The 25,401-nt window shown below is 47.2% G+C and overlaps 2 protein-coding genes across 5 annotated transcripts; one reads left to right on the top strand and one right to left on the bottom strand.

Annotated features, from left to right (window-relative positions):
• The first annotated feature begins 3,471 nt into the window (after positions 1-3,471).
• On the top strand, positions 3,472-21,821 carry LOC119910047 (protein transport protein Sec23A-like). Its single transcript, XM_038728403.1, is given in 20 exon segments — positions 3,472-3,700; positions 3,778-3,835; positions 4,157-4,243; positions 4,325-4,561; positions 4,986-5,062; positions 5,151-5,295; positions 5,491-5,649; positions 5,762-5,877; positions 6,985-7,108; positions 7,416-7,496; positions 8,645-8,744; positions 17,893-17,998; positions 18,687-18,840; positions 18,926-19,003; positions 19,075-19,147; positions 19,150-19,235; positions 19,617-19,703; positions 19,963-20,118; positions 20,554-20,614; positions 20,688-21,821. Coding segments are annotated over 20 exon segments (2,301 nt in total). The 5' UTR covers positions 3,472-3,479; the 3' UTR covers positions 20,783-21,821.
• LOC119910046 (histamine H2 receptor-like) lies at positions 9,500-19,670 on the bottom strand. 4 transcript variants are annotated; one of them, XM_038728402.1, is made up of 4 exons: positions 19,542-19,670; positions 13,791-14,849; positions 10,314-10,467; positions 9,500-9,894 (listed from the first exon to the last, which is right to left on the bottom strand). In XM_038728402.1, exons 2-4 carry the CDS (start codon positions 14,485-14,487, stop codon positions 9,714-9,716), a joined length of 1,032 nt encoding a protein of 343 aa, XP_038584330.1. In that variant the 5' UTR covers positions 14,488-14,849; positions 19,542-19,670; the 3' UTR covers positions 9,500-9,713. The 4 variants fall into 4 exon arrangements, with proteins under 4 accessions (XP_038584330.1, XP_038584328.1, XP_038584327.1 ...); XM_038728400.1 differs by lacking the exon at positions 19,542-19,670 and adding an exon at positions 17,138-17,884; XM_038728399.1 differs by lacking the exon at positions 19,542-19,670 and adding an exon at positions 16,791-17,087.
• Positions 21,822-25,401: the final 3,580 nt, after the last annotated feature.

The following is a 25,401-nucleotide window of genomic DNA, read 5'->3' as shown; positions in this document are numbered from 1 at the left end:
CTTCATTTAACGAACCAACGTTGACACACAGCAGCGCCTCCCGCTGGAGGACTCAACCAACCCAGACACGTGATCTGCCTCGAGTCTTTGGTGCAGCTGAGTACATTTACTCAAGTACTGCACTTTAGTACAAGTTAGAGGTACTTAGATATTTTTACTTCACCATATTTCTCTGACGGCTTCAGTTACACAAACACAGAGAGTTTATAAAAGATGAAGTTTGCAGCTGGTACTTTCAGTTGAAAGTGTTTCTGATGGCTGAAGTCATTTTTCACGTAAAAACATTTGATGTGAAGATTTGCTGCTTTCTGATTATTTTAATGTGTTTTTAATCTTTTTGAGTTTTTCTTACGACTTTTAATGGAGAAAATAATCAGCAGATTAATCTATGATGAAAGTGATCACTGGTTTCAGTCCGATACAGAAAAGAGTTCTACGTGAGATCCACCTCAACAGTAAAATCCTTTTTACATGAGGAGTAATAATCTAAATATGATCTATAATATACAACAGGCAGGTGGGACGTTTTTCCGATTATACTCATACTTTTACCTAAGTAACATTTTCAAAGCAGGACTTTTACTTGTAACAGAGTATTTTTACAGTGAGGTATTAGTACTTTTACTGCAGTAATACTTCGTCCACCACGTTTTTTTAGAGCAGTTAGTGGGTCGATTGTTCGACAGAAGTAACAATAATCAGTAACTGATCAGGAAAAATCAAACCTCCTCCAGTTTCTCTGGTTTCTGGATTCAGGTTTCTGTTGAATTAAACAGAATGTCTGTATTATTATGCTGATGTTACGGACTGATTGGTTAATCAATCATTAATAATCAATCATTAATAATCACCTGCAGCCCTGTTATTCTTTATACTGTTCTTGTATTTCGGTCTGATATTTTTCTTTAATTTCACATTATTTGCACATTTCTGTGAACACGCGCTCATTGAAAATACAAGTAAACAAAACTGTAAACTGTAAATAAGATTTTTAAAATAAAATATTTAGTAGTTCTGCTGTTTGAATTCCTTGAAGGAAACAGAAAAGGTTTGGATGTTATTCTCTTTAAACTCATCAGGGAGGCAAGAGGAAGTAAAGGAACTAAACGGGGCTGTGATGATTTCAACAAGTCCTCCAACCTTAACGATAAGATCAGGTGGTATTAACAGACCTCCACAGGTCGCCGCTACAAGAAGCGTAAACACAGGTCGTAATTTCCTCCTGCATGAACGACCTGTAAGTCAGAATCAGCTTTATTGCCAGGTATGTGTGCACATACGAGGAATTTGACTCACGATGTGTTTACTCATACAAAAATACAAAATCACAATAATAAAAATAAGATCAGACACAGACTTCAGTGTTGACAACACAAATATACACGCTATGAACAAAAACAATATAGACATATTGACAAATGGTGCAGAGTGCAAAGGATGCAGGAGTCTGTACATGTCGGAGTTGGATGTGATATACAGATACATATACATGCATACATGTACACAGTGCGATGGATGCTGGAATAAATAAGTATAAGTATTTTGTGAATGAGTTATGACTTGAGGTAGGTGGATTGGTATACAGTATCTACAATAAGACAATATAACAGTATGAACAGCTCTGAAACAGAATGTCGTATTTCTGCTGAGGACGTCCTGCAGTCACTGATACAAGTTAGCACGAAGAGTTCCAGTAAACAGTGTAGTGGACCAATATGTGGTCAGGAGACCAGGACACATTCAGGAGTGAGACCTCCTGAATGTGTCCTGGTCTCCTGGATGCAGCTCGGAGTGAGACCTCCTGAATGTGTCCTGGTCTCCTGGATGCAGCTCGGAGTGAGACCTCCTGAATGTGTCCTGGTCTCCTGGATGCAGCTCGGAGTGAGACCTCCTGAATGTGTCCTGGTCTCCTGGATGCAGCTCGGAGTGAGACCTCCTGAATGTGTCCTGGTCTCCTGGATGCAGCTCGGAGTGAGACCTCCTGAATGTGTCCTGGTCTCCTGGATGCAGCTCGGAGTGAGACCTCCTGAATGTGTCCTGGTCTCCTGGATGCAGCTCGGAGTGAGACCTCCTGAATGTGTCCTGGTCTCCTGGCTGCAGCTCGGAGTGAGACCTCCTGAATGTGTCCTGGTCTCCTGGATGCAGCTCGGAGTGAGACCTCCTGAATGTGTCCTGGTCTCCTGGATGCAGCTCGGAGTGAGACCTCCTCCCGTCTCTCCCCTCTGCGTCTTGACGTGGCGCCGGGGCGCCGCCATGTTGTTTTGCTTCGTTGTCAGTAGAGAGGAGCGGCAGCAGCAGAGCGGAGGTGAGTGAGTGACTTGTTTACCTTCACACAGAGACTCACCTGGACCTGACAGACCTCCAGACTTCACCTGGACTCAGCCAGCTCACCTGCGTGTCCGTCCTGTACCTGTCAGCTGGTGACGTTGATGACGCCGCTGTTTACCTGCTTATTAGCTGTTAGCTGTTAGCTGTGAGGGTAACTGAGCTGAACTGTGCAGATAAAACCAGTTAATTAGTTATTTTCTGTAAACCGTCCAGGTGACACTGACACACTTTCTCTACCTGCGCGTGTCAGAAAGCTACCTGCTGACGTCAGCCTGTTCACTGGCGCAGCAGCTGATCAGACTGGACTTTAAATATCAAAGTTAAATATTAACTCTGTCATTGATTATCAGCTCTGATTGATCACTAACAGCTTCAGTCTGAAGGCTTCTGAGATAAACTAATTTATAAGTAGTACAGATAACTTACTGCAGTACTGCATGCAAGTACACCTTTGAGGTATTTAAGTGTTTCCATGTTTCGCTACTTTATGCTTATACTTCTCTAGCGTACATTTAACAGTTTTACTGCAGTTCTGTGAAATCTGGATAAAACTGGTAATTATTGTCCTTAAATTGTTAGAAAATTGTACAGAGTTTGGTTTGTGGCTTCTCAGGTGGGAGGGGTCGTTGTGAAGGAATGTGCACGTTTTCTGAGAGAAAGCCACCAACCAAACTCTGTACAAGTATTTCAGTATTCAGAATAAGTCAGCTACTGTAAATAACAACAAAAACATTCAGACAACAAATTAACAAACCCAAAGATTCACAAAAAAACTATCTGAGTGCCTGAGAAGATCTGAAGGGGGCGCCAGAGGGTTACAACTGTACTGAGCAGTACTGAGCAGTACTGCAGTATAGAGAGTACAGGGAGCAGTACTGCAGTTTGGTTAGAAATACTGCAGTATAGTTAGAGGTACTGCATTATAGTGAGCAGTACTGCAGTATAGTTAGAGGTACTGCAGTATAGTTAGAGGTACTGCAGTTTGGTTAGAAATACTGCAGTATAGTTAGAGGTACTGCATTATAGTGAGCAGTACTGCAGTATAGTTAGAGGTACTGCAGTATAGTTAGAGGTACTACCATTAACTGACCTTGTCCCCCCCCCAACCCCAGCTTCTACCTGACAGTGTGTCCGACCCCCTCCCCGTTGCCATGGCGACCTTCCCAGAGTACATTGCGGCGAACGAGGAGCGAGACGGCGTGCGCTTCAGCTGGAACGTCTGGCCGTCCAGCCGGCTGGAGGCGACCCGGATGGTGGTTCAGGTGGCGTCTCTGTTCACCCCGCTGAGGGAACGACCCGACCTGCCGCCGATCCAGTACGAACCGGTTCTGTGCAGCCGGGCCACCTGCCGCGCCGTGCTCAACCCGCTGTGGTACGCATCACTGCTGCGCACCTGTGTGATGTCGCAGCCCTCTAACACCTGTCTGACATCACCTGTCTGTGTTTCAGCCAGGTGGACTACAGAGCCAAGCTGTGGGCCTGCAACTTCTGCTACCAGCGGAACCAGGTCCAGTAGAACACACCTGGACCTCTGACAGAACTGTGTCTCCTTACCTGGCTTGTTTTTAATGATAATTATATATTTATATTTTTCACAATATTTACCTCCTACTCCTCTAACTTTATTTTTATAATATTATAAAGTACTACTTTATAATATATACTTAATAGTATAAAGTACTTTATAATGTACAGTAATACTGTATAATATAAAGTAATACTGTATAATATAAAGTAATACTGTATAATATAAAGTACTGCGTACAGTAATATTTATCCCCGGTATGTTGTGAGGTTCTAACACCGACCCGGTCTGGTTCTCTTTCAGTTTCCTCCGTCTTACGCTGGGATCTCTGAGGTCACCCAACCTGCAGAGCTGCTGCCTCAGTTCTCCACCATCGAGTACGTGGTCCAGGTGAGACAGGCGGAGACAGGTACAGACTGACAGGCAGACCGTACCTTCAGGTGTATGACCCGATGTGGTCTCTGTCCTCAGCGGGGTCCTCAGATGCCGCTGGTCTTCCTGTATGTGGTGGACACCTGTATGGAGGACGAGGACCTGCAGGCTCTGAAGGAGTCCCTGCAGATGTCCCTGTCCCTGCTGCCTCCCACCGCGCTGGTCGGACTCATCACCTTCGGCCGGATGGTTCAGGTTCATGAGCTGGGCTGCGAGGGGATCTCCAAGAGCTACGTCTTCAGGGGGACCAAGGACCTGAATGCCAAGCAGCTGCAGGTATCTGACCTCTCTCCTCGTGCTCACTAACACTAGTCCATCATCCAGACCCTCTGGTTCTGACACCTCTGGGTCCGGGTTGCAGTGGCAGCAGGCTAAGCTAAGTACCTTACATGTGCTGGGTCCTACAGGTCCCCCTGGTGGTCTGCTGACTCTGCAGCGACCCACCTGCTGGTCTCACGTCCTTCTGACCCTCACCCTCAGATACTCCCTACTGTACCTGCCACGTTTATGTCCAGGCTTACAGGTGGTCTGGCCCCGAGGCCCCCTTGTCATTCCTTTAGACCTGAGCCCGCCTGGGCCCAGTGGGTGAAGCTGGGCCGCCTCCCGGGCCTGGTTCCAGGAGGGTGTTGTAGTGTTGCAGGTAGCTGCCGGCACTAACGGGCTGAATCTGGTGCTGAACTGATTGTCTGGGTCTTTGCAGGAGATGCTCGGTCTGACCAAACCCTCAGCCGCTCAGGGACGAGGTCCTCAAACGGCCCCGCAGCCTCTGTCCAACAGGTAAACACACATGTCAGCAGCAGGATCTGGATCCCAGGGTCAGCAACATGTTTCAGCCCTCAGAGTATCACGTGTGTTCTCACCTCAGGTTCCTGCAGCCGGTGCAGAAGATTGACATGAACCTGACCGACCTGTTGGGGGAGCTGCAGCGAGACCCCTGGCCCGTCACTCAGGGAAAGAGGCCTCTTCGCTCGCTGGGCGTCGCCATGTCCATCGCTGTGGGCCTGCTGGAGGTGAGAGGGGTCCAGGTTTCAGGTTTCAGTCTTCAGCTTTCAGAAAATTCAGAAATTCCCACCCCTAAAGGTGACGCATTGTGATGCCTGGAGATACCGAATCAAATCGTGAGACCAGTAAAGATGCACACCCCAATTCTGTATATCCGCAGATTTCAGCACCACGACTAACAGAGTCTGCGTTTCTACCCACAGTGCACCTTCCCCAACACGGGCGCTCGCATCATGACGTTCGTTGGCGGTCCGGCGACGCAGGGCCCCGGCATGGTGGTGGGAGACGAACTGAAGACCCCCATCAGGTCCTGGCACGACCTGGAGAAGGACAACGCCAAGTTCATGAAGAAAGCTACCAAGGTGAGAGAGAAGGGCGTTGAATGATGAGGTTCTTTACTTCTCCAGCTGGCGGTGAGCCGGCAGAGGGTGGGGCCACATACTGACCTCATCACTGCGTGTCTGTGTGTTGTAGCACTACGAGTCTTTAGCTAACCGAGCGTCCACTAACGGTCACATCATCGACATCTACGCCTGCGCTCTCGATCAGACCGGCCTGCTGGAGATGAAGTGCTGCGCCAACTACACCGGGTATACACACACACACGCTCACGCACACACACACACACAGATGGTTTCCTGCTCATCGTCCTCCAGTCAGCTGTTTCATCATGTAAAGGCTGGTTTGTGGACGATCAGAGAAACACCTTTCTTCATGTGACGTCGCTGTGACAGGAGGGAGAAAATTTACCTTTTATGTTTACCTTTTACTTTTACATTTATTTTTTACTTTTTAGTTTTTACTTTTACATTTATTTTTTACATTTACATTTTTTTATTTACATTTTATATTTACATTTAACTTTTTATTTTTCATATTTACTTTTACATTTAGTTTACATTTACTTTTTATATTTACATTTACTTTTTACATTTATTTTTTACATTTACATTTTTTTATTTGCATTTTATATTTACATTTAACTTTTTACTTTTCATATTTACTTTTACATTTAGTTTACATTTACTTTTGACTTTTTATATTTACATTTAACTTTTGACTTTTTATATTTATATTTACATTTACACATTTACTTTTTACATTTAGCAGACACTTTAGTCCAAAGGGACTAAAGAAGAAAGTGAAACAAGTTTCTTACAATTAACTGCGAGGTTAGCTCGTAGACAGCTAAGAGGCTACACAGTGCTAAGTACTATGGGTGCACTTTAGGAAAGGGGGGGGATCTTGAATCTCACATGTAGAGACGTACGACTGAGACAACATCACAGGTGTGTAAAGGCAGGAAGCAGTATCTTTAAGTTAGCAGTCTTCCACAGTCGGGGAGTAATCTGATTACTGAACGGCTGTGTGGAAACAGGTTTACAGCCACCAGGTTACCTCACGGAAACACAAAGATAAAGAAGTTTCACCTCCGCTGACAGAATCCACCTTTAATGATCTGAGAAGGTTCAAAGCACAAAAGGAAATTCACCTGTAGAATATTTAGTGTAGGAGGCAGCTCAGAGATCCAGGTGTCCCTCAACCCACCAGAACCCATGACAGAGCATCACATACCTGTGATGGACCCACAGGCTCCTGATGTTTCACAAACGTCCTGCAGGTGAACGGAGGGATTTAGTCCTCTGAGCTGCTGCAGGAAGTGCTGAATGTGTGTTTGTACTTCCTGGTCTCTGCAGAGGCTACATGGTGATGGCGGACTCCTTCAACACGTCTCTGTTTAAACAAACCTTCCAGAGAGTCTTCACCAAAGATGTCCAGGGATCCTTCAAGATGGCGTTCGCCGCCACGCTGGAAGTCAAGGTACGAACTGCAGCTGACCAACGCCAGGTCACCTGACCAGAGTCGTGTGCAGAGAAATGTCAGTGATTATCAGGCTGAGGCTCTAATCAGAGAGAATCACCTGACAGGTGGCGGCAGCTCATAACAGAAACACATATGAAAAGTTAGTCTGCAGAAAAACATCTCTGAACAAACTCCAGGACCCTAAAGCTCATGAGACGGGACTATACAGACGGATGGGCACCAGAACCCTGGGTCACCTGCAGGCAGAGGCCCCGCCCCAGGTCACCTGTCTCACAAGTGAATAAAGTGTTGTGTTTTGTTTCAGACCTCCAGAGAGATCAAAGTATCGGGAGCGATCGGCCCCTGCGTGTCTTTGCACGCTAAAGGACCCTGTGTCTCTGAGAACGTATGTAGCACGCCGCTGACCTTTGACCTTTAACTGATAACTGTGAAAGTCCTCCTGTCCTCTGCTCTCACCTTAGCTTAAAAACTGTTAGCCTAGCTTAGCACAATGCCTGGAAGCAGGGGGAAAGTGTTAGCCTAGCTTAGCACAAGGCCTGAAAACAGGGGGAAGCTATTAGCCTAGCTTAGCACAAAAAGTGGAAGCAGGGGGAAACTGTTAGCCTAGCTTAGCACAAAGACTGGAAGCAGAGGGAAACTGTTAGCCTAGCTTAGCACAAGGCCTGAAAACAGGGGGAAGCTATTAGCCTAGCTTAGCACAAAAAGTGGAAGCAGGGGGAAACTGTTAGCCTAACTTGGCACAAAGACTGGAAGCAGAGGGAAACTGTTAGCCTAGCTTAGCACAAAAAGTGGAAGCAGGGGGAATCTGCTAGCTTTGCACAAAAAGTGGAAGCAGGGGGAAACTGATAGCCTAGCTTAGCACAAAACTTGGAAGCACGGGGAAACTGATAGCCTAGCTTAGTACAAAAAGTGGAAGTTGGGGGAAACTGTTAGCCTAGCTTAGCACAGAACGTGGAAGCAGGGAGAAACTGAAAGCCTAGCTTAGGCAAAAAGACTGGAAGCAGGGGGAATCTGTTAGCCTAGCTTAGCACAAAATGTGGAAGCAGGGTGAAACTGATAGCGTAGTTCAGCACTAAAAGTGGAAGCAGGGGGAAACTGATAGTCTAGCTTTGCACAAAAAGGGGAAGCAGGGGGAAACTGTTAGCCTAGCTTAGCACAGAATGTGGAAGCAGGGGGAAACTGAAAGCCTAGCTTATCAAAAAGACTGGAAGCAGGGGGAATCTGCTAGCTTTGCACAAAACTTGGAAGCAGGGGGAATCTGTTAGCCTAGCTTAGCATGAGGCCTGAAAGCAGGGGGAAGCTGTAAGCCTAGCTTAGCACAAAAAGTGGAAGCAGGGGGGAATCTGTTAGCCTAGCTTAGCACAAAACATGGAAGCAGGGGGAAACTGTTAGCCTAACAGTAGTTAAATCCTCTGTTTCATTACCAAAATTACTGTTGTACGTGTACTGTGTTATACTTAGTACACACTGACTGTATTATACTACACTGTAGTTCTTCGTACTGTACAGTAACACGTTCTGTGTGTACTACAGGAGATCGGGACGGGAGGAACGTGTCAGTGGAAGATCTGCGGTTTGGATCCGACCACTACTCTGGCTCTTTACTTCGAGGTGGTCAACCAGGTACAAACACGTGACCTCTGACCTCTAGCTGGTCTGAGATCAGTCTGAAACTGCTGATTGACTGATTTTGCCAAAATAACAAAATAACAGCACCAGCTCTGGTCACACTCATTGTGAGGGCTGCAGGCACACAAGAAAAGAAACACACAAAAGGCCATATCCATTAATAGTGTTTATTATTATTATATAACCAGATGTCTGGCTCCTTGGATATGATGAAGTCAGAGACGCTCTTCTTCTTACATATTAAATCAGCTCAACTCAGCTAGAACCAGAACCGGTTTATGAATAGAAACACATTTCAGAGTGGTTTCCTGTGATAGATTCAGCTGGGTTGAGTTCCGTCCTCAGCAGCGCCGGATCAACACGTTATATTTCAGTGAGTCAGCGTCTGCAGCATCAGGCTGGCTTCTCAACACCACATATCCGGGTCTGGATCCTGATGGATATATAATCCCTCCAGTGTCTTCTGGGTCGTCCTGGACTCCCCTCACAGTCATGGAGGCGTCCAGGAGGATCCTCATCAGATGCTGAATCACCTCAACTTAAACTCCGTTCCGCCGAGGCTGGTAGGATTTTGTGGCGAGAGAAGACTTTGACCTGATGATGACTGACATTCTCCTTCAAACAAAGCATTTGGTCGTCTTTCTGAAGTAGAAATGTAGAGATGGGGCTACGTCTTAAAAAAAGTTGCGACAAAACCATTGTCTGAAACCGACGGTCCAACAGTCACACCTGCTTTACGTAAAGACTGGCCAGGTGTGGAGGTGTGAGCAAAACCTGAAAGATGGAGGTAAACATCTCTGTCAGCTGGATTTAAAGCTCTGAATGTGATGGAGGAGGAATGTCTTCAACATATGAACTGAAATGGAAGGCTGAACTACATTTCCCACAGTGCAGTGTGGCTGTCACTGGTCAGGTGTTTCTGTGTTTGGACCTGATGATGATGTCGAGGGCGTATCTGCTGTTGTTGCGTTGATCAGGGTGGTGTTGGTCTTTCTGGTGATGACGACAGGCGTGTTGCCGCCGTAGTTGTCATGCTGATGTGATTGGGTGTGTCCAGTTGGAGGGCGGAGCTCTGTGGGCGGGGCTCCAGAGGCGTAACAGAACACATCCGAATAAACCTGCAGACGCTGCGACGCACCGCCACCCTGTACCTCCTGGAGACACACGAACAGACAGAAGTTATTTTTCCATCCAGAGGGACGTCATTGTGTTTTATTGCTTCATTACTAATCTAATTTATGAAAACGGTAATATCCTACAATTAAATTAAATTTATATAGCACCAAATCACAACAACAGCTATCTCATTGCACTTTCATATAGAGAAGGTCCTTTCTGTGATAATACAGTATGCACCGGCGATACTGACCGTTGGGTATTTCACTGCAGTTTATCTTTATGACCACATCACAACCAACCAAAAACTAGCTAGTCCTATACTGTAGCTAGCTGCAGAGGTCTGGGGACCAGCCGTAGAGGTGATACTGACTGTTGGGTATTTCACTGCGGTTTATCTTTAAACTTTTAACTGCTTCATCCTTACTCACGACTGCCTTTACGAAATCTTACTTACGTCTGCGTCATACAGGTGATCCAGGGGTTGAGGGCAGCGCTGGTCAGGACCAGCCAGGCGGAGAGGGCAGAGGTCACAGCAGGACTCTGTTGACCGCTAAGTGTCTCGTACAGACACACTGAGATGTAGGGCAGCCAGCACACCAGCAAACACACTGAGAAACACACAGGAAACTGTCAGCACATAACCAGGAACACATGACCACATCAGAACCAACCAAAAACTAGCTAGTCCCATACTGTAGCTAGCTGCAGAGGTTTGAGGACTAGTTGTAGAGGTCTGGGGACTAGTTGTTGTTGAAGTCTGGGTACCAGCTGTAGCGGTCTGGGGACTAGTTGTTGTAGAGGTCTGGGGACTAGTTGTTGTTGAAGTCTGGGTACCAGCTGTAGCGGTCTGGGGACTAGCTGTTGTAGAGGTCTGGGGGACTAGTTGTTGTAGAGGTCTGGGGGACTAGCTGTTGTAGAGGTCTGGGGACTAGTTGTTGTAGAGGTCTGGGGGACTAGTTGTTGTAGAGGTCTGGGGGACTAGCTGTTGTAGAGGTCTGGGGACTAGTTGTTGTAGAGGTCTGGGGGACTAGTTGTTGTAGAGGTCTGGGGGACTAGCTGTTGTAGAGGTCTGGGGACTAGTTGTTGTAGAGGTCTGGGGGACTAGTTGTTGTAGAGGTCTGGGGGACTAGCTGTTGTAGCGGTCTGGGGACTAGTTGTTGTAGAGGTCTGGGGGACTAGTTGTTGTAGAGGTCTGGGGGACTAGCTGTTGTAGAGGTCTGGGGACTAGTTGTTGTAGAGGTCTGGGGGACTAGTTGTTGTAGAGGTCTGGGGGACTAGTTGTTGTAGAGGTCTGGGGGACTAGCTGTTGTAGAGGTCTGGGGGACTAGCTGTTGTAGAGGTCTGGGGACTAGCTGTTGTAGAGGTCTGGGGACTAGCTGTTGTAGAGGTCTGGGGACTAGCTGTTGTAGAGGTCTGGGGACTAGCTGTTGTAGCGGTCTGGGGACTAGCTGTTGTAGAGGTCTGGGGACTAGCTGTTGTAGAGGTCTGGGGACTAGTTGTTGTAGAGGTCTGGGGGACTAGCTGTTGTAGAGGTCTGGGGACTAGTTGTTGTAGAGGTCTGGGGGACTAGCTGTTGTAGAGGTCTGGGGACTAGTTGTTGTAGCGGTCTGGGGACTAGCTGTTGTAGAGGTCTGGGGGACTAGCTGTTGTAGAGGTCTGGGGGACTAGCTGTTGTAGAGGTCTGGGGACTAGTTGTTGTAGAGGTCTGGGGACTAGTTGTTGTAGAGGTCTGGGGACTAGCTGTTGTAGAGGTCTGGGGGACTAGCTGTTGTAGAGGTCTGGGGGACTAGTTGTTGTAGAGGTCTGGGGGACTAGCTGTTGTAGAGGTCTGGGGACTAGCTGTTGTAGAGGTCTGGGGACTAGCTGTTGTAGAGGTCTGGGGGACTAGTTGTTGTAGAGGTCTGGGGGACTAGCTGTTGTAGAGGTCTGGGGGACTAGCTGTTGTAGAGGTCTGGGGACTAGTTGTTGTAGAGGTCTGGGGGACTAGTTGTTGTAGAGGTCTGGGGGACTAGTTGTTGTAGAGGTCTGGGGGACTAGTTGTTGTAGAGGTCTGGGGGACTAGCTGTTGTAGAGGTCTGGGGGACTAGCTGTTGTAGAGGTCTGGGGACTAGCTGTTGTAGAGGTCTGGGGACTAGCTGTTGTAGAGGTCTGGGGACTAGCTGTTGTAGAGGTCTGGGGACTAGCTGTTGTAGCGGTCTGGGGACTAGCTGTTGTAGAGGTCTGGGGACTAGCTGTTGTAGAGGTCTGGGGACTAGTTGTTGTAGAGGTCTGGGGACTAGCTGTTGTAGAGGTCTGGGGACTAGTTGTTGTAGAGGTCTGGGGGACTAGCTGTTGTAGAGGTCTGGGGACTAGTTGTTGTAGCGGTCTGGGGACTAGCTGTTGTAGAGGTCTGGGGGACTAGCTGTTGTAGAGGTCTGGGGACTAGCTGTTGTAGAGGTCTGGGGACTAGTTGTTGTAGAGGTCTGGGGACTAGTTGTTGTAGAGGTCTGGGGGACTAGCTGTTGTAGCGGTCTGGGGGACTAGCTGTTGTAGAGGTCTGGGGACTAGTTGTTGTAGAGGTCTGGGGGACTAGCTGTTGTAGAGGTCTGGGGACTAGCTGTTGTAGAGGTCTGGGGACTAGCTGTTGTAGAGGTCTGGGGACTAGCTGTTGTAGCGGTCTGGGGGACTAGCTGTTGTAGAGGTCTGGGGACTAGCTGTTGTAGCGGTCTGGGGACTAGCTGTTGTAGAGGTCTGGGGGACTAGCTGTTGTAGAGGTCTGGGGGACTAGCTGTTGTAGAGGTCTGGGGACTAGCTGTTGTAGAGGTCTGGGGACTAGCTGTTGTAGAGGTCTGGGGACTAGCTGTTGTAGCGGTCTGGGGACTAGCTGTTGTAGAGGTCTGGGGACTAGCTGTTGTAGAGGTCTGGGGACTAGTTGTTGTAGAGGTCTGGGGGACTAGCTGTTGTAGAGGTCTGGGGACTAGCTGTTGTAGAGGTCTGGGGGACTAGCTGTTGTAGAGGTCTGGGGACTAGTTGTTGTAGCGGTCTGGGGACTAGCTGTTGTAGAGGTCTGGGGGACTAGCTGTTGTAGAGGTCTGGGGGACTAGCTGTTGTAGAGGTCTGGGGACTAGTTGTTGTAGAGGTCTGGGGACTAGTTGTTGTAGAGGTCTGGGGGACTAGCTGTTGTAGCGGTCTGGGGGACTAGCTGTTGTAGAGGTCTGGGGACTAGTTGTTGTAGAGGTCTGGGGGACTAGCTGTAGTCTGGTTAATGTGGTTTATGTGTTGTCCACTCTGTCTGCAGGCTGCTGCGGTGACCTTTGACCCTCCTGTTTTTTATGACTGTGTGTCATTATAATGAGAGTAATGACAGTAAGTCATAAACAGAAGCTGAGTCTTCAACCTCTCTGCTCCTGCTGTCATGGCAGCATGTTCCTATGATTCTACTCTGTGTTGAGTTTTATTAGCAGGACAGCACAGAGTGTTGACGGATCATATTTAAGTATAAACTGCTGTCCTCTGCAGTTACAGAGCTGTTTCTGTGAATGCTTAAATAATGGCTAGTGTTTATAAAAGGCCCAAATAATAGCTTCAGCAAATAACATCCTTCTTTTAATAAAACGTTGTGGTGTAGGTGGGGGTGGCCTGGTTGGAGGTGGAGCATTAATGCATGTAATGTCTCACATTATAAGTTTAGGAGAATGTACGTTTTTCCTTTACAACCAAGGCCGTAACCAGGGTTTTAGGGTCAGTCTACCACCCTCCAAAAAGAAACTTTTAGCATTATTTAAAAAATAATTTGCCTAAAACGTATCCTGACATGTTGGATCTTTGGAAACTTTGTGATCTCTGCTAGAATTTAAAATAAAGCTCCGTAGGTTTGGACAGAGTTTGGACAAACCTAAAGACAGACGAGGCCTGGTAGGTCGTGTCTGGGACCAAACAGTGTGGAGCTCACCTGAGGTTGTGACCATCACCATGGAGCTCCTCAGGTAATTGTTGGCAGGAACGTGGTAGCAGTGCAGCTCATTGCACATGAAGGTTCCCTTCCTGGCCTGTTTCCTGGCCACGTAGACGATGTACCCGTACAGAGAGCACATAGTGAGGATTGGCGCCACGATACCCGCTAACATCCACAGCACCACAAAATATCTGTTGTCAGGGGTGAAGCTCGGGCAGCAGAGGAACCGCGACTCGCTGTAGACGTAGCTGCCGAAGCCCAGCAGGGGCAGAGCGGCATTCACCAGGCAGAACAACCAAACCAGAACCAGCACCACCTGGCGTCGCCTGGCTGTCCAGATTCTGCTGTAGCTGAGGGCGAAGCAGATCTCAGTGAACTTGTCAAAGGTGGCCCAGGTGAGTGAGTGGATGGAGGTGGTCTGCAGGAGGAGGTAGATGAAGCCGCTGCCCTGACAGAAGGCGCCCTCGCTGGGGCAGCAGGAGGGCCAGGCCAGGCTGCTGTAGACCCCAAAGGGGATGGTGGAGAGTCCAAGGGCCAGGTCGCTCAGGCTGACGCTCAGGGTGAGGCCCATCGTGTCTGTCCAGAGCTCCTTGTTCAGGAGGAGCACCAGCAAGAGGAGGAGGTTCCCACAGGTGGAGGCCACGCCCGACAGAACCATTAGAGCGGCGTACAGTGTCCTCAGAGCGTCCGCCATCTTTAGACGGACTCACAGGACAGGAAGGACGACAGCAATTAATTCACAGATCAGACTGGACGTAAGAGGGCACTTTCACATGAGACCTGATTGTCCAGAACCAGCAGGAATCTAAACGTGTTCGGCTGCAGTACCTTTAATCTCCACTGGACATGCTGCTCCGATCAATCCCTGAATCAGAGTTCAGTCTCAGCTGGTGATCTCAGTCTGGGGCAGATTTTCAGAATAAAGGCTCCAGAAGTCTGGGATCTCGGATATTGAGCATTAAAGTGAAGAATGTTCTGGGATCTCACAGGTCATCACACCTCAGCTTGCTCCTCTTCCTCCTGCCTCCAGGACGATGCCAAAGTTGAACCCCGGCCCTTTCAAAACAAGCAGATTACTCACTCATCCAAGAAATCTTTATTAACCATCAGAAAACTGTCCCTGACCCAGGTCATGCTATATTCCCAGGGTACGTCTAATCAGGTCGAGTTTCCTTTGACTTACCACTTCTAGATCTTATTGTTTTCTCAAAAACAGAACAAACGATCAACTAATCGATTAATGGTCCTCAGAAACCAGACCCTTGCAGCTCCAAACCTCTTCACTGTCTGAGGTCCAGACCTGAACAGAAGTCTCTCATATAAACAGACTGTAAATCCATAAGCTTGTGGTCTGGATCACTGGTTGGACCTCAGTCACCACAGTGTTTAACTGATTTGTGATGAATCACAGTGGTGATCTAACCGAGCCTGAACTCTCAGAGGAAAGTTCACTGTGGGTCATGTTTTATCATCAGAGACCCATTAAAGTATAAACAGCAGCTTTACTGCCTTCTTTACTGTATCTACACCCGCATCTGTCTTTACTGCCACTTCAACTGTCTTTACAGCTGCTTCAAATGACTTTACAGCATCTTCTACCATCTTTACTGCCACTTCAACTGTCTTTACAGATGCTTCTACTGTCCTTACTGCCACTTCAACTAAATTTACACCCGCTTCTACCGTCTTTACTGCCACTTCAACTGACTTCACTGCCACTTAAACTGTCTGTACAGCTGCTTCAAATGACTTTACAGCTGCTTCTACTGTCCTTACAGCTGCTTCAACTAAATTTACACCCGCTTCCACCGTCTTTACTGCCACTTCAACTGACTTTACTGCCACTTAAACTGTCTCTACAGCTGCTTCAAATTACTTTACAGCTGTTTCTATTGTCCTTACTGCCACTTCAGCTGACTTTACACCCGCTTCTACCGTCTTTACTGCCACTTCAACTGACTTTACACCCGCTTCTACCGTCTTTACTGCCACTTCAACTGACTTTACAGCTGCTTCTACTGTCCTTACTGACATTTAAATTGTCTTTACAGCATCTTCTGCTGTCTTTACTGCCACTTCAAATGACTTTACAGCTGCTTCTGCTGTCTTTACAGATGCTTCTACTGTCCTTACAGCTGCTTCAACTAAATTTACACCCGCTTCTACCGTCAGTTCGTCTACTGTCTTTACTGCCACTTCAACTAAATTTATACCCACTTCTATCGTCTTTACTGCCACTTCAACTGACTTTACTGCCACTTCAAATGACTGTCCAGCTGCTTCAAATGACGTTACAGCTGCTTCAACTAAATTTACACCCGCTTCTACCGTCTTTACTGCCACTTCAACTGACTTTACTGCCACTTCATCTGACTTTACTGCCACTTCAACTGTCTGTACAGCTGCTTCAAATGACTTTACAGCTGCTTCTACTGTCCTTACTGCCACTTAAACTGACTTTACACCCGCTTCTACCGTCTTTACTGCCACTTTAACTGTCTTTACTGCCGTTTCAACTTTCTTTACAGCTGCTTCAAATTACTTTACAGCTGCTTCTACTGTCCTTACTGCCACTTAAACTGACTTTACACCCGCTTCTACCGTCTTTACTGCCACTTTAACTGTCTTTACTGCCGTTTCAACTTTCTTTACAGCTGCTTCAAATTACTTTACAGCTGCTTCTACTGTCCTTACTGCCACTTAAACTGACTTTACAGCTGCTTCTACTGTCCTTACTGCCACTTAAACTGACTTTACACCCGCTTCTACCGTCTTTACTGCCACTTCAACTGACTTTACACCCGCTTCTACCGTCTTTACGTCCACTTCAACTGTCTTTACAGCTGCTTCAACTGACTTTACAGCTTCTTCTACCGTCTTTACTGCCTTTGAGTCTTTACAGTCACTTGTCTTTACTGCCATTTCAAATGTCTTTACGCCCACTTCTTATCTGGCTTTAGTTTTCCTGTCTTGTTCTTTCTGCCATCTTTATTTCACCTCAGCTTCACCTGGACTTCCTGTTTAGAAGCATTGAGTTTTCTGGCTCCCAGAATTCAGACTCAGTCAGTGAAAACACCAAACGTCCGTGTTGTTCCGTGTTGTTGACACCAGACGTCAGTAAATCCTGCTGAGCTGGTTGGTTGGACCTCTGTCCCCACAGAGATCAGCTCAGTTTAGGTTTGATGAGACACCGTAAAGCAGCCACTGAGTAACCTTCCCTGAGTTTCCACCGGTGGAACCAGAGTCTTAATCGGTTCCTGGCCCCCCTAAGAGTCTCCCAGTTCTGCACCCTTAAACTCTCAGTGACCCCGGATGTCTGGAGCACTGGAGGGGGAAACACCAACCGTATAAGACTCCGGTCCTGCTGCTGAGGTCCCTTCAGTCGTCTTTCTCCGAACAGCAAAGGTCAAAGGTCAAAGCAGACTAAAGCCTGTAATCAATATCAGCCATCAGTTTCATCCTCATCGTCTTTAAATGTGAGCCGAGACCATCAGAGTCTGATCGGCTCTGAGTCTGAACAAGGACTGCAGGAGGCGTGTCCTGCTGAGTGTGCACACCTGTCAGTTACCTGCTGGGATGATGATGAGGACACACACACACACACACACACACACACACACACACACACACACACACACACACACACACACACACACACAGGATATTGGCTGTTCAGGTGGTGTTGACATAACAGTGTGTGTGTCCTCTCATCATCATCCCAGCAGGTGACTGACAGGTGCACCGTGGCAACACTACCTCTGGAGACGCACACATACACTGTTATGTCAACACAGCCTGTGTGTGTGTGTGTGTGTGTGTGTGTGTCCCACAGTGACTCAGGTAATAACAGGTGTTCAGGTGTGTAATCATCATCATCATCCTGTTGCTAAGGAGCCTCAGACCACTGAGGAGCTCAGGTTCAGGTGTGAAGCGGCCAATCAGAGAGCAGAGTGTATGTGGATCGTTTGGACCGGCCTCGTCATTACCAACACGCCTCTCGTCAGACTTCTGAATGTAGAGATCAGGTTGTCGATTGATAACTGATCCTCAGTCCTGATGTTTCCAGCTGCTGAACCTGTTTGTTGTTTGTGTGTTGCAGCAAACGCTCCGATCCCTCAGGGCGGCCGCGGAGCGATACAGTTCGTCACCCAGTACCAACACTCGTCCGGACAGAGGCGCATCAGAGTCACCACCACCGCCAGGAAGTATGACCACACACACAGCCATGTTCCCATCACCTCAGAGACTCACCCTAACCTTAAAGTCTTCATCCTAAAACTTAATGATGTTGCTGCAGCGGCCTGTGTATTGGAAATCTACACAGCTGATTTCTCACCTCAAAACTTCTCAGAAGTGGATTTAGTGATGAAATAACGTGTGAAAACTGTAAAATATAAAACTTCCTGCTGCTGACCTCTGATGCAGTGAATAGTGAATATTCTCTCTGACCAATCAGCAGTCTGTCGTGTTTTCACGTCACATTTTAGTTTCGCCTCAGCTCGCTTGGAACCTCGACGGAGGTGATAAAAAAAATAGTACCTGGATGCAGGTACAGGTGCAAGTTTTCCACAATGGAAACCAAACAAAGGCGAGACGAGCTGGTACCGTGCGGTGGAAAAGGGATTATGGATAAAGCAGGAAACGTCTCTAAAATGTTCCCAGTCTCGTTAGACATCTCGGCTCCAGAGACTGGTGTTTTCCTCTTCATGAGTAGCCTCAGAGTCATGGCAGACCGAGGAAGCCCCCAGGCACTTCCTGCAGCTACAGATGAACGACCAGAGACGTTCTTAAGGGAACATTGTTATCTCTGAAGAACATCTCTGGAACGATTCTGAGTCGATGTATTAAGGCTCATCTTCTTCTCTTCCCCTCTTCATCCTCTCCCCCCTCCAGCTGGGCGGATGCTCAGACTCAAATCCAGAGCATCGCAGCGTCCTTCGATCAGGAGGCGGCGGCCATCTTGATGGCGAGGTTGGCGGTGTACCGAGCGGAGACGGAGGAGGGTCCTGATGTCCTGCGATGGTTGGACAGACAGCTGATCAGACTGGTGTGCAGACAGCTGAACATACAAACATGTCTTAATAATTATCTTAATGAATTAAAGGCTGACGTGACCTTTGATTTGTTTTCAGTGTCAGAAGTTTGGAGATTACCACAAAGACGATCCAAACTCCTTCAGGTTCTCCGAGACTTTCTCCCTCTACCCTCAGGTGAGCTACATCCCAGAAAACTCTGCTGTACACACTGTCAATACACCTTTAACCTGTGTTTCTTTTTACAGTTCATGTTCCACCTGCGGCGCTCTCCGTTCCTGCAGGTGTTCAACAACAGTCCAGACGAGAGCTCTTATTACAGACCCATTTCAACAGACAGGACCTGACCCAGGCCCTCATCATGATCCAACCTGTGCTCTACGCCTATTCATTCAGCGGGCCACCTGAGGTAGATATACACCTGTAGAGAGACACGCGCACACGTAGAGAGACACGCGCACACGTAGAGAGACACGCGCACACGTAGAGAGACACGCAGAGAGACACGCGCACACGTAGAGTGACACGCAGAGAGACACGCGCACACGTAGAGTGACACGTAGAGAGACACGCGCACACGTAGAGAGACACGCAGAGAGACACGCGCACACGTAGAGAGACACGCAGAGAGACACCTGCAGGTATACACACAAACGTGTAGATACATACACACACACATGTGCACCTGCAGGTATACACACACAAACACACGCACCTGTAGGTATACGCACGCTGTCACAATCACTGTCTCAGTGATTGATCAGTGATCAGAGTTTGTTGTGTGTTTCAGCCCGTCCTGTTGGACAGCAGCAGCATCCTGCCCGACCGAATCCTGCTGATGGACACCTTCTTCCAGATCCTCATCTACCACGGAGAGGTGCACACACAAACACACACACACAGAGTATGCAGGTCAACACACGCTGTTGTTTTGCTAACCAGCATACTGATGCATGTAAACACCTGAAGCAGGTGTGACCTCCTGACGTTGTGTACACACAAACACAAATATGCAGACACACTCTGTTCATGTGTTTATGTAGACACACACACACACGCTTCACCTGCTGTGTGTCACATGATGACCTTCCTCTCCCCCCTCTCCTCCTCATTAACCCCTCGTCACCGTCTGTCAGACCGTCGCTCAGTGGAGGAAGGCCGGGTATCAGGAAATGGCCGAGTACGAGAACTTCAGGCACCTCCTCCAGGCACCGGTGGACGACGCCCAGGAGCTGCTGCACACTCGCTTCCCCATGCCCAGATACATCGACACGGAGCACGGCGGCAGCCAGGTGGGGCCGCTAACACATGCATCACTGTACACAGGTGTACCTGAGAGTACACTCTATACGCTACATTACTATATTGTTGTACTACGTAGTACGATACAGTGAAGAAAAAACTATTCATCACAAATAATTAAATCAAGTCAGTTTTATTTATAAAGCCTAAGATCACATCGTCATATCAGTAGAAATAGAAATGAAGTTGGGAAATAGAATATAAGTATGAAGTCTAAATTTAACTAAGAGTGTAGAAATGTAAAGTATTTTACAGAAGGTATAGTAGGTATAAGTTTTATTAATATTTCAAAGCGTCTAAACTAAGATGAGCTGAGACGAAACTACACAAGTTTCATAGTATAAATACACATTAATACATGTACACAGAGTGAGTTGAACCTTTTGGAGTTCTGAGTATCACGTTCACCGCTTGATGTCTTCCAGGCTCGCTTCCTGCTCTCCAAAGTCAACCCCTCCCAGACTCACAACAACATGTACACCTGGGACAGGTGAGCCTCTGACCTTTGACCTTTAGCTTCAGTGTTGACGTGGAACCCGTTGTGACGTTCCGTTTCCTCCGCAGGAGTCCGGCGCTCCCATTCTGACCGACGACGTCAGCCTGCAGGTGTTCATGGATCACCTGAAGAAGCTCGCCGTCTCCAGCGCCGCCTGAACTCGCCTGCCACCTCTTCACCTGTCCACGTTATGTTTGTTCTTTACTTTTGCATTCGCTGCCTACAACCAGCCAACCAACAAGCCGTGTTAACGTCCTCGTATCAGCCAATCAGCAGCAGGTTCAGAACCGTGTCACCTTTCTTCTGCACGACATTTTTACACCTGCAGCCTCTTGAATGTTTAAATGCGACGAGCTGAGAAGCAGTTAGACATGTTCGTCACACAGTTTCAGAAGGTTAATATGTCCTTTCTATCGTCATTATATATTTATCTATATTTTTCTGATGAATTGTTAAGTCTTAGCCAACTCTCCCTGTAATATTTAAAACTGATCTACGGAAAAAAGGTAACGAGCAACAAGCCGGTGGCACCAACCTCGCCGAAAGAGTTCCTGTAGTTGCTTCACAATAAAAGCTTCCATGTGATTTGTCTATTTTAAGCTTTTAATGTGAAACAGCAGCAGTAAGTGATTATTGTCTATTACAGAATCTTAGCACCGCAGGTGCAGGCGAGCGTTCTGATTGGTGGAAACAACAACTGATCAACAAATCGTATCAGACTTACATTGGTTTCCAGTCATTTCTGTAAGGTATCAAATCTGTTAAACTATCTGAAATCTAAAACATGTAAGTTTGTGATTTCAGGAGCTGAGAGTTCAACACCATGTTAGTGAAACAGCTGACCTCAGATCTGTCTGAACACATTTCAAGCAGTTTTTCAGAAAGCATGAAAACAGTCAGCTGTTAGCACATGGTGACTGAAGACCTAGAGAAGCTTTGTGTTTTGTGATCAGCACGTTTCAGAAACCTGTAGCAGCTGTTTGATGTAAACATGACATAATCAGATTACATTAGATCATTCTCTAGTAGAATTATCAGTTACTGTGTCTACAGTCGCTGATCTGCGGACGGCTGCTGTTTTTCGTTGAGTTTCTCTTTGAAGTTGCTGAACACTAAAAGTCCTGCAGAGAGAAGTTCATGTTTTCACTGAGTCTTTATTCTCATGTTTCTAATAAAACTGTGCTGTGGAGAAGTTCACCATGTCTGTCATTTTCTGCTGTCTTTACTGCCACTTCCACTGTCTTTACTGACTGTCCTCCTGTCTTCTGACACTTCCACTGTCTTTTATGACTGTCCTCCTGTCTTCACTGACTGTCCTCTTCTTCACTGACTGTCCTCCTTTCTTTACTGACTGTCCTCCTGTCTTTACTGCCTTCCACTGTCTTTACTGACTGTCCTTCTGTCTTTACTGACTGTCCTCCTGTCTTTACTGACACTTCCACTGTCTTTATTGACTGTCCTACTGTCTTTACTGACGCTTCCACTGTCTTTACTGACTGTCCTCCTGTCTTTACTGACGCTTCACTGTCTTTACTGACTGTCCTCCTGTCTTTACTGACTGCTTCCACTGTCTTTACTGACTGTCCTACTGTCTTTACTGACTGCTTCCACTGTCTTTATTGACTGTCCTACGTCTTTACTGACTCTTCCACTGTCCTTACTGACTCTTCCACTGTCTTTACTGACTCTTCCACTGTCCTTACTGACTGTCCTCCTGTCTTTATTGACTGTCCTACTGTCTTTACTGACTCTTCCACTGTCTTTACTGACTCTTCCACTGTCCTTACTGACTCTTCCACTGTCTTTACTGACTCTTCCACTGTCCTTACTGACTGTCCTCCTGTCTTTATTGACACTTCACTGTCTTCTGACTGTCCTCCTGTCTTTATTGACGCTTCCACTGTCTTTACCGACTGTCCTCCTGTCTTTATTGACGCTTCTACTGTCTTTACTGACTGTCCTCCTGTCTTTACTGACTCTTCCACTGTCCTTACTGACTCTTCCACTGTCTTTACTGACTCTTCCACTGTCTTACTGACTGTCCTCCTGTCTTTATTGACTTCCTACTGTCTTTACTGACTCTTCCACTGTCTTACCGACTGTCCTCCTGTCTTTATTGACGCTTCCATTGTCTTTACCGACTGTCCTCCTGTCTTTATTGACGCTTCTACTGTCTTTACTGACTCTTCCACTGTCTTTACTGACTCTTCCACTGTCCTTACTGACTGTCCTCCTGTCTTTATTGACTGTCCTACTGTCTTTACTGACTCTTCCACTGTCTTTACTGTCCTCCTGTCTTTATTGACGCTTCCACTGTCTTTACTGACTGTCCTCCTGTCTTTATTGACGCTTCTACTGTCTTTACCGACTGTCCTCCTGTCTTTATTGACGCTTCTACTGTCTTTACTGACTGTCCTCCTGTCTTTACTGACTCTTCCACTGTCCTTACTGACTCTTCCACTGTCTTTACTGACTCTTCCACTGTCCTTACTGACTGTCCTCCTGTCTTTATTGACTGTCCTACTGTCTTTACTGACTCTTCCACTGTCTTTACCGACTGTCCTCCTGTCTTTATTGACGCTTCCACTTCTTTACCGACTGTCCTCCTGTCTTTATTGACGCTTCCACTGTCTTTACCGACTGTCCTCCTGTCTTTATTGACGCTTCTACTGTCTTTACTGACTGTCCTCCTGTCTTTACTGACTCTTCCACTGTCCTTACTGACTCTTCCACTGTCTTTACTGACTCTTCCACTGTCCTTACTGACTGTCCTCCTGTCTTTATTGACTGTCCTACTGTCTTTACTGACTCTTCCACTGTCTTTACCGACTGTCCTCCTGTCTTTATTGACGCTTCCACTGTCTTTACCGACTGTCCTCCTGTCTTTACTGCCACTTCCACTGTCTGTACTGACTGTCCTCCTGTCTTTACTGCCACTTCCCTGTCTGTACTGACTGTCCTCCTGTCTTTATTGATGCTTCCACTGTCTTTATTGACTGTCCTTCTGTCTTTACTGACGGTCCTCCTGTCTTTACTGACTGTCCTCCTGTCTTTACTGACTGTCCTACGGTCTTTACTGAACTTTCACTGTCTTTACTGACTGTCCCCTGTCTTTACTGCTCTTCCACTGTCTTTACTGACACTCCCACTGTCTTTACTGCCGCTTCCACTGTCTTTACTGACACTTCCACTGTCTTTACTGACTGTCCTGCTTTTTACTGACTGTCCTCCTGTCTTTACTGACTTCCACTGTCTTTAACTGTCCTCCTGTCTTCACTGCCTTCACTGTCTTTACTGACTGTCCTCCTGTCTTTACTGACACTTCCACTGTCTTTACTGACTCTTCCACTGTCTTTACTGACTGTCCTCCTGTCTTTATTGACGCTTCCACTGTCTTTACTGACTGTCCTCCTGTCTTTATGACGCTTCCACTGTCTTTACTGACTCTTCCACTGTCTTTACTGACTGTCCTCCTGTCTTTACTGACACTTCCACTGTCTTATTGACTGTCCTCCTGTCTTTACTGACTGTCCTACTGTCTTTACTGACTGCTTCCACTGTCTTTACTGACTGTCCTCCTGTCTTTACTGACGCTTCCACTGTCTTTACTGACTGTCCTCCTGTCTTTATTGACGCTTCCACTGTCTTTACTGACTCTTCCACTGTCTTTACTGACTGTCCTCCTGTCTTTACTGACGCTTCCACTGTCTTTATGACTGTCCTACTGTCTTTACTGACTCTTCCACTGTCCTTACTGACTCTTCCACTGTCTTTACTGACTCTTCCACTGTCCTTACTGACTGTCCTCCTGTCTTTATTGACTGTCCTACTGTCTTTACTGACTGTCCTACTGTCTTTACTGACTCTTCCACTGTCTTTACTGACTCTTCCACTGTCCTTACTGACTGTCCTCCTGTCTTTGACTGTCCTCCTGTCTTTACTGACTCTTCCACTGTCTTTACTGACTGTCCTCCTGTCTTTATCGACGCTTCCACTGTCTTTACTGACTGTCCTCCTGTCTTTACTGAAACTTTCACTGTCTTTACTGACTGTCCTCCTGTCTTTACTGCCTCTCCACTGTCTTTACTGACACTTCCACTGTCTTTACTGACTGTCCTCCTGTCTTTACTGCCTCTTCCACTGTCTTTATGACACTTCCACTGTCTTTACTGACGTTCCACTGTCTTTAGTGACTGTCCGTTTTACTGACGCTTCCACTGTCTTACTGACTGTCCTCCTGTCTTTACTGAACTTTCACTGTCTTCTACTGTCCTCCTGTCTTTACTGACGCTTCTACTGTCTTTACTGTTTAACACGAAACCTGCCTCCAGGTTTTATCACTGTTGCCATGAAGACAAACTAAATAAACTTTAAGTCTGAACACGACCCCATCTGCTCATCATGACCTCCTGTGGTTCGGGGCCACAGGTTGAGTAAGATAGTATTTGTATTCATGATCCACAGGAAGTCGTTTTCTCCTCGTTGGAGCAGCAGGACCCCTGACCAATAATCATAGTCTGTTTATCACATCGAGGTGTCGTGAGCTCACCTGAGCGTCACCTGATCAACGACATCATCCAGACGTCCTCTCTGAGCCGGCAGAGGAGCATCATCGTTCAGCGCCTCACCTGCTGCAGGTGGACAGGTGACACCACAGAAGAAGAGACCCTGAAGAAGCTGCTTGGATCAATGAAATGTGCCAGTGAATCACCTGAATGAACCGCAAACCAGTCAGCGATTCATCCAATCAGTGAAGCAGTTGCGCGTCGGACGTCAC

The sequence above is a fragment of the Micropterus salmoides genome, unplaced genomic scaffold (assembly GCF_014851395.1).
Source record: "Micropterus salmoides isolate LMB-PRFRI ecotype aquatic unplaced genomic scaffold, ASM1485139v1 Ms_hic_scaffold_19, whole genome shotgun sequence".
In the NCBI taxonomy this organism is placed as follows: Eukaryota; Metazoa; Chordata; class Actinopteri; order Centrarchiformes; family Centrarchidae; genus Micropterus; species Micropterus salmoides.
Note: the sequence above shows the minus strand (reverse complement) of the source record. Positions and strands in the feature narration are given on the sequence as shown.

Excerpts from the sequence above, each read along its gene's own strand:
- LOC119910046 (XM_038728402.1), bottom strand. The coding sequence starts at position 14,487 with ATGGCGGACGCTCTGAGGACACTGTACGCCGCTCTAATGGTTCTGTCG. Across the intron at positions 10,468-13,790 it reads GGTGATGGTCACAACCTCAG|TGTGTTTGCTGGTGTGCTGG; the intron begins GTGAGCTCCACA and ends TGTGTTTCTCAG. Across the intron at positions 9,895-10,313 it reads ATCACCTGTATGACGCAGAC|GAGGTACAGGGTGGCGGTGC; the intron begins GTAAGTAAGATT and ends GTGTGTCTCCAG.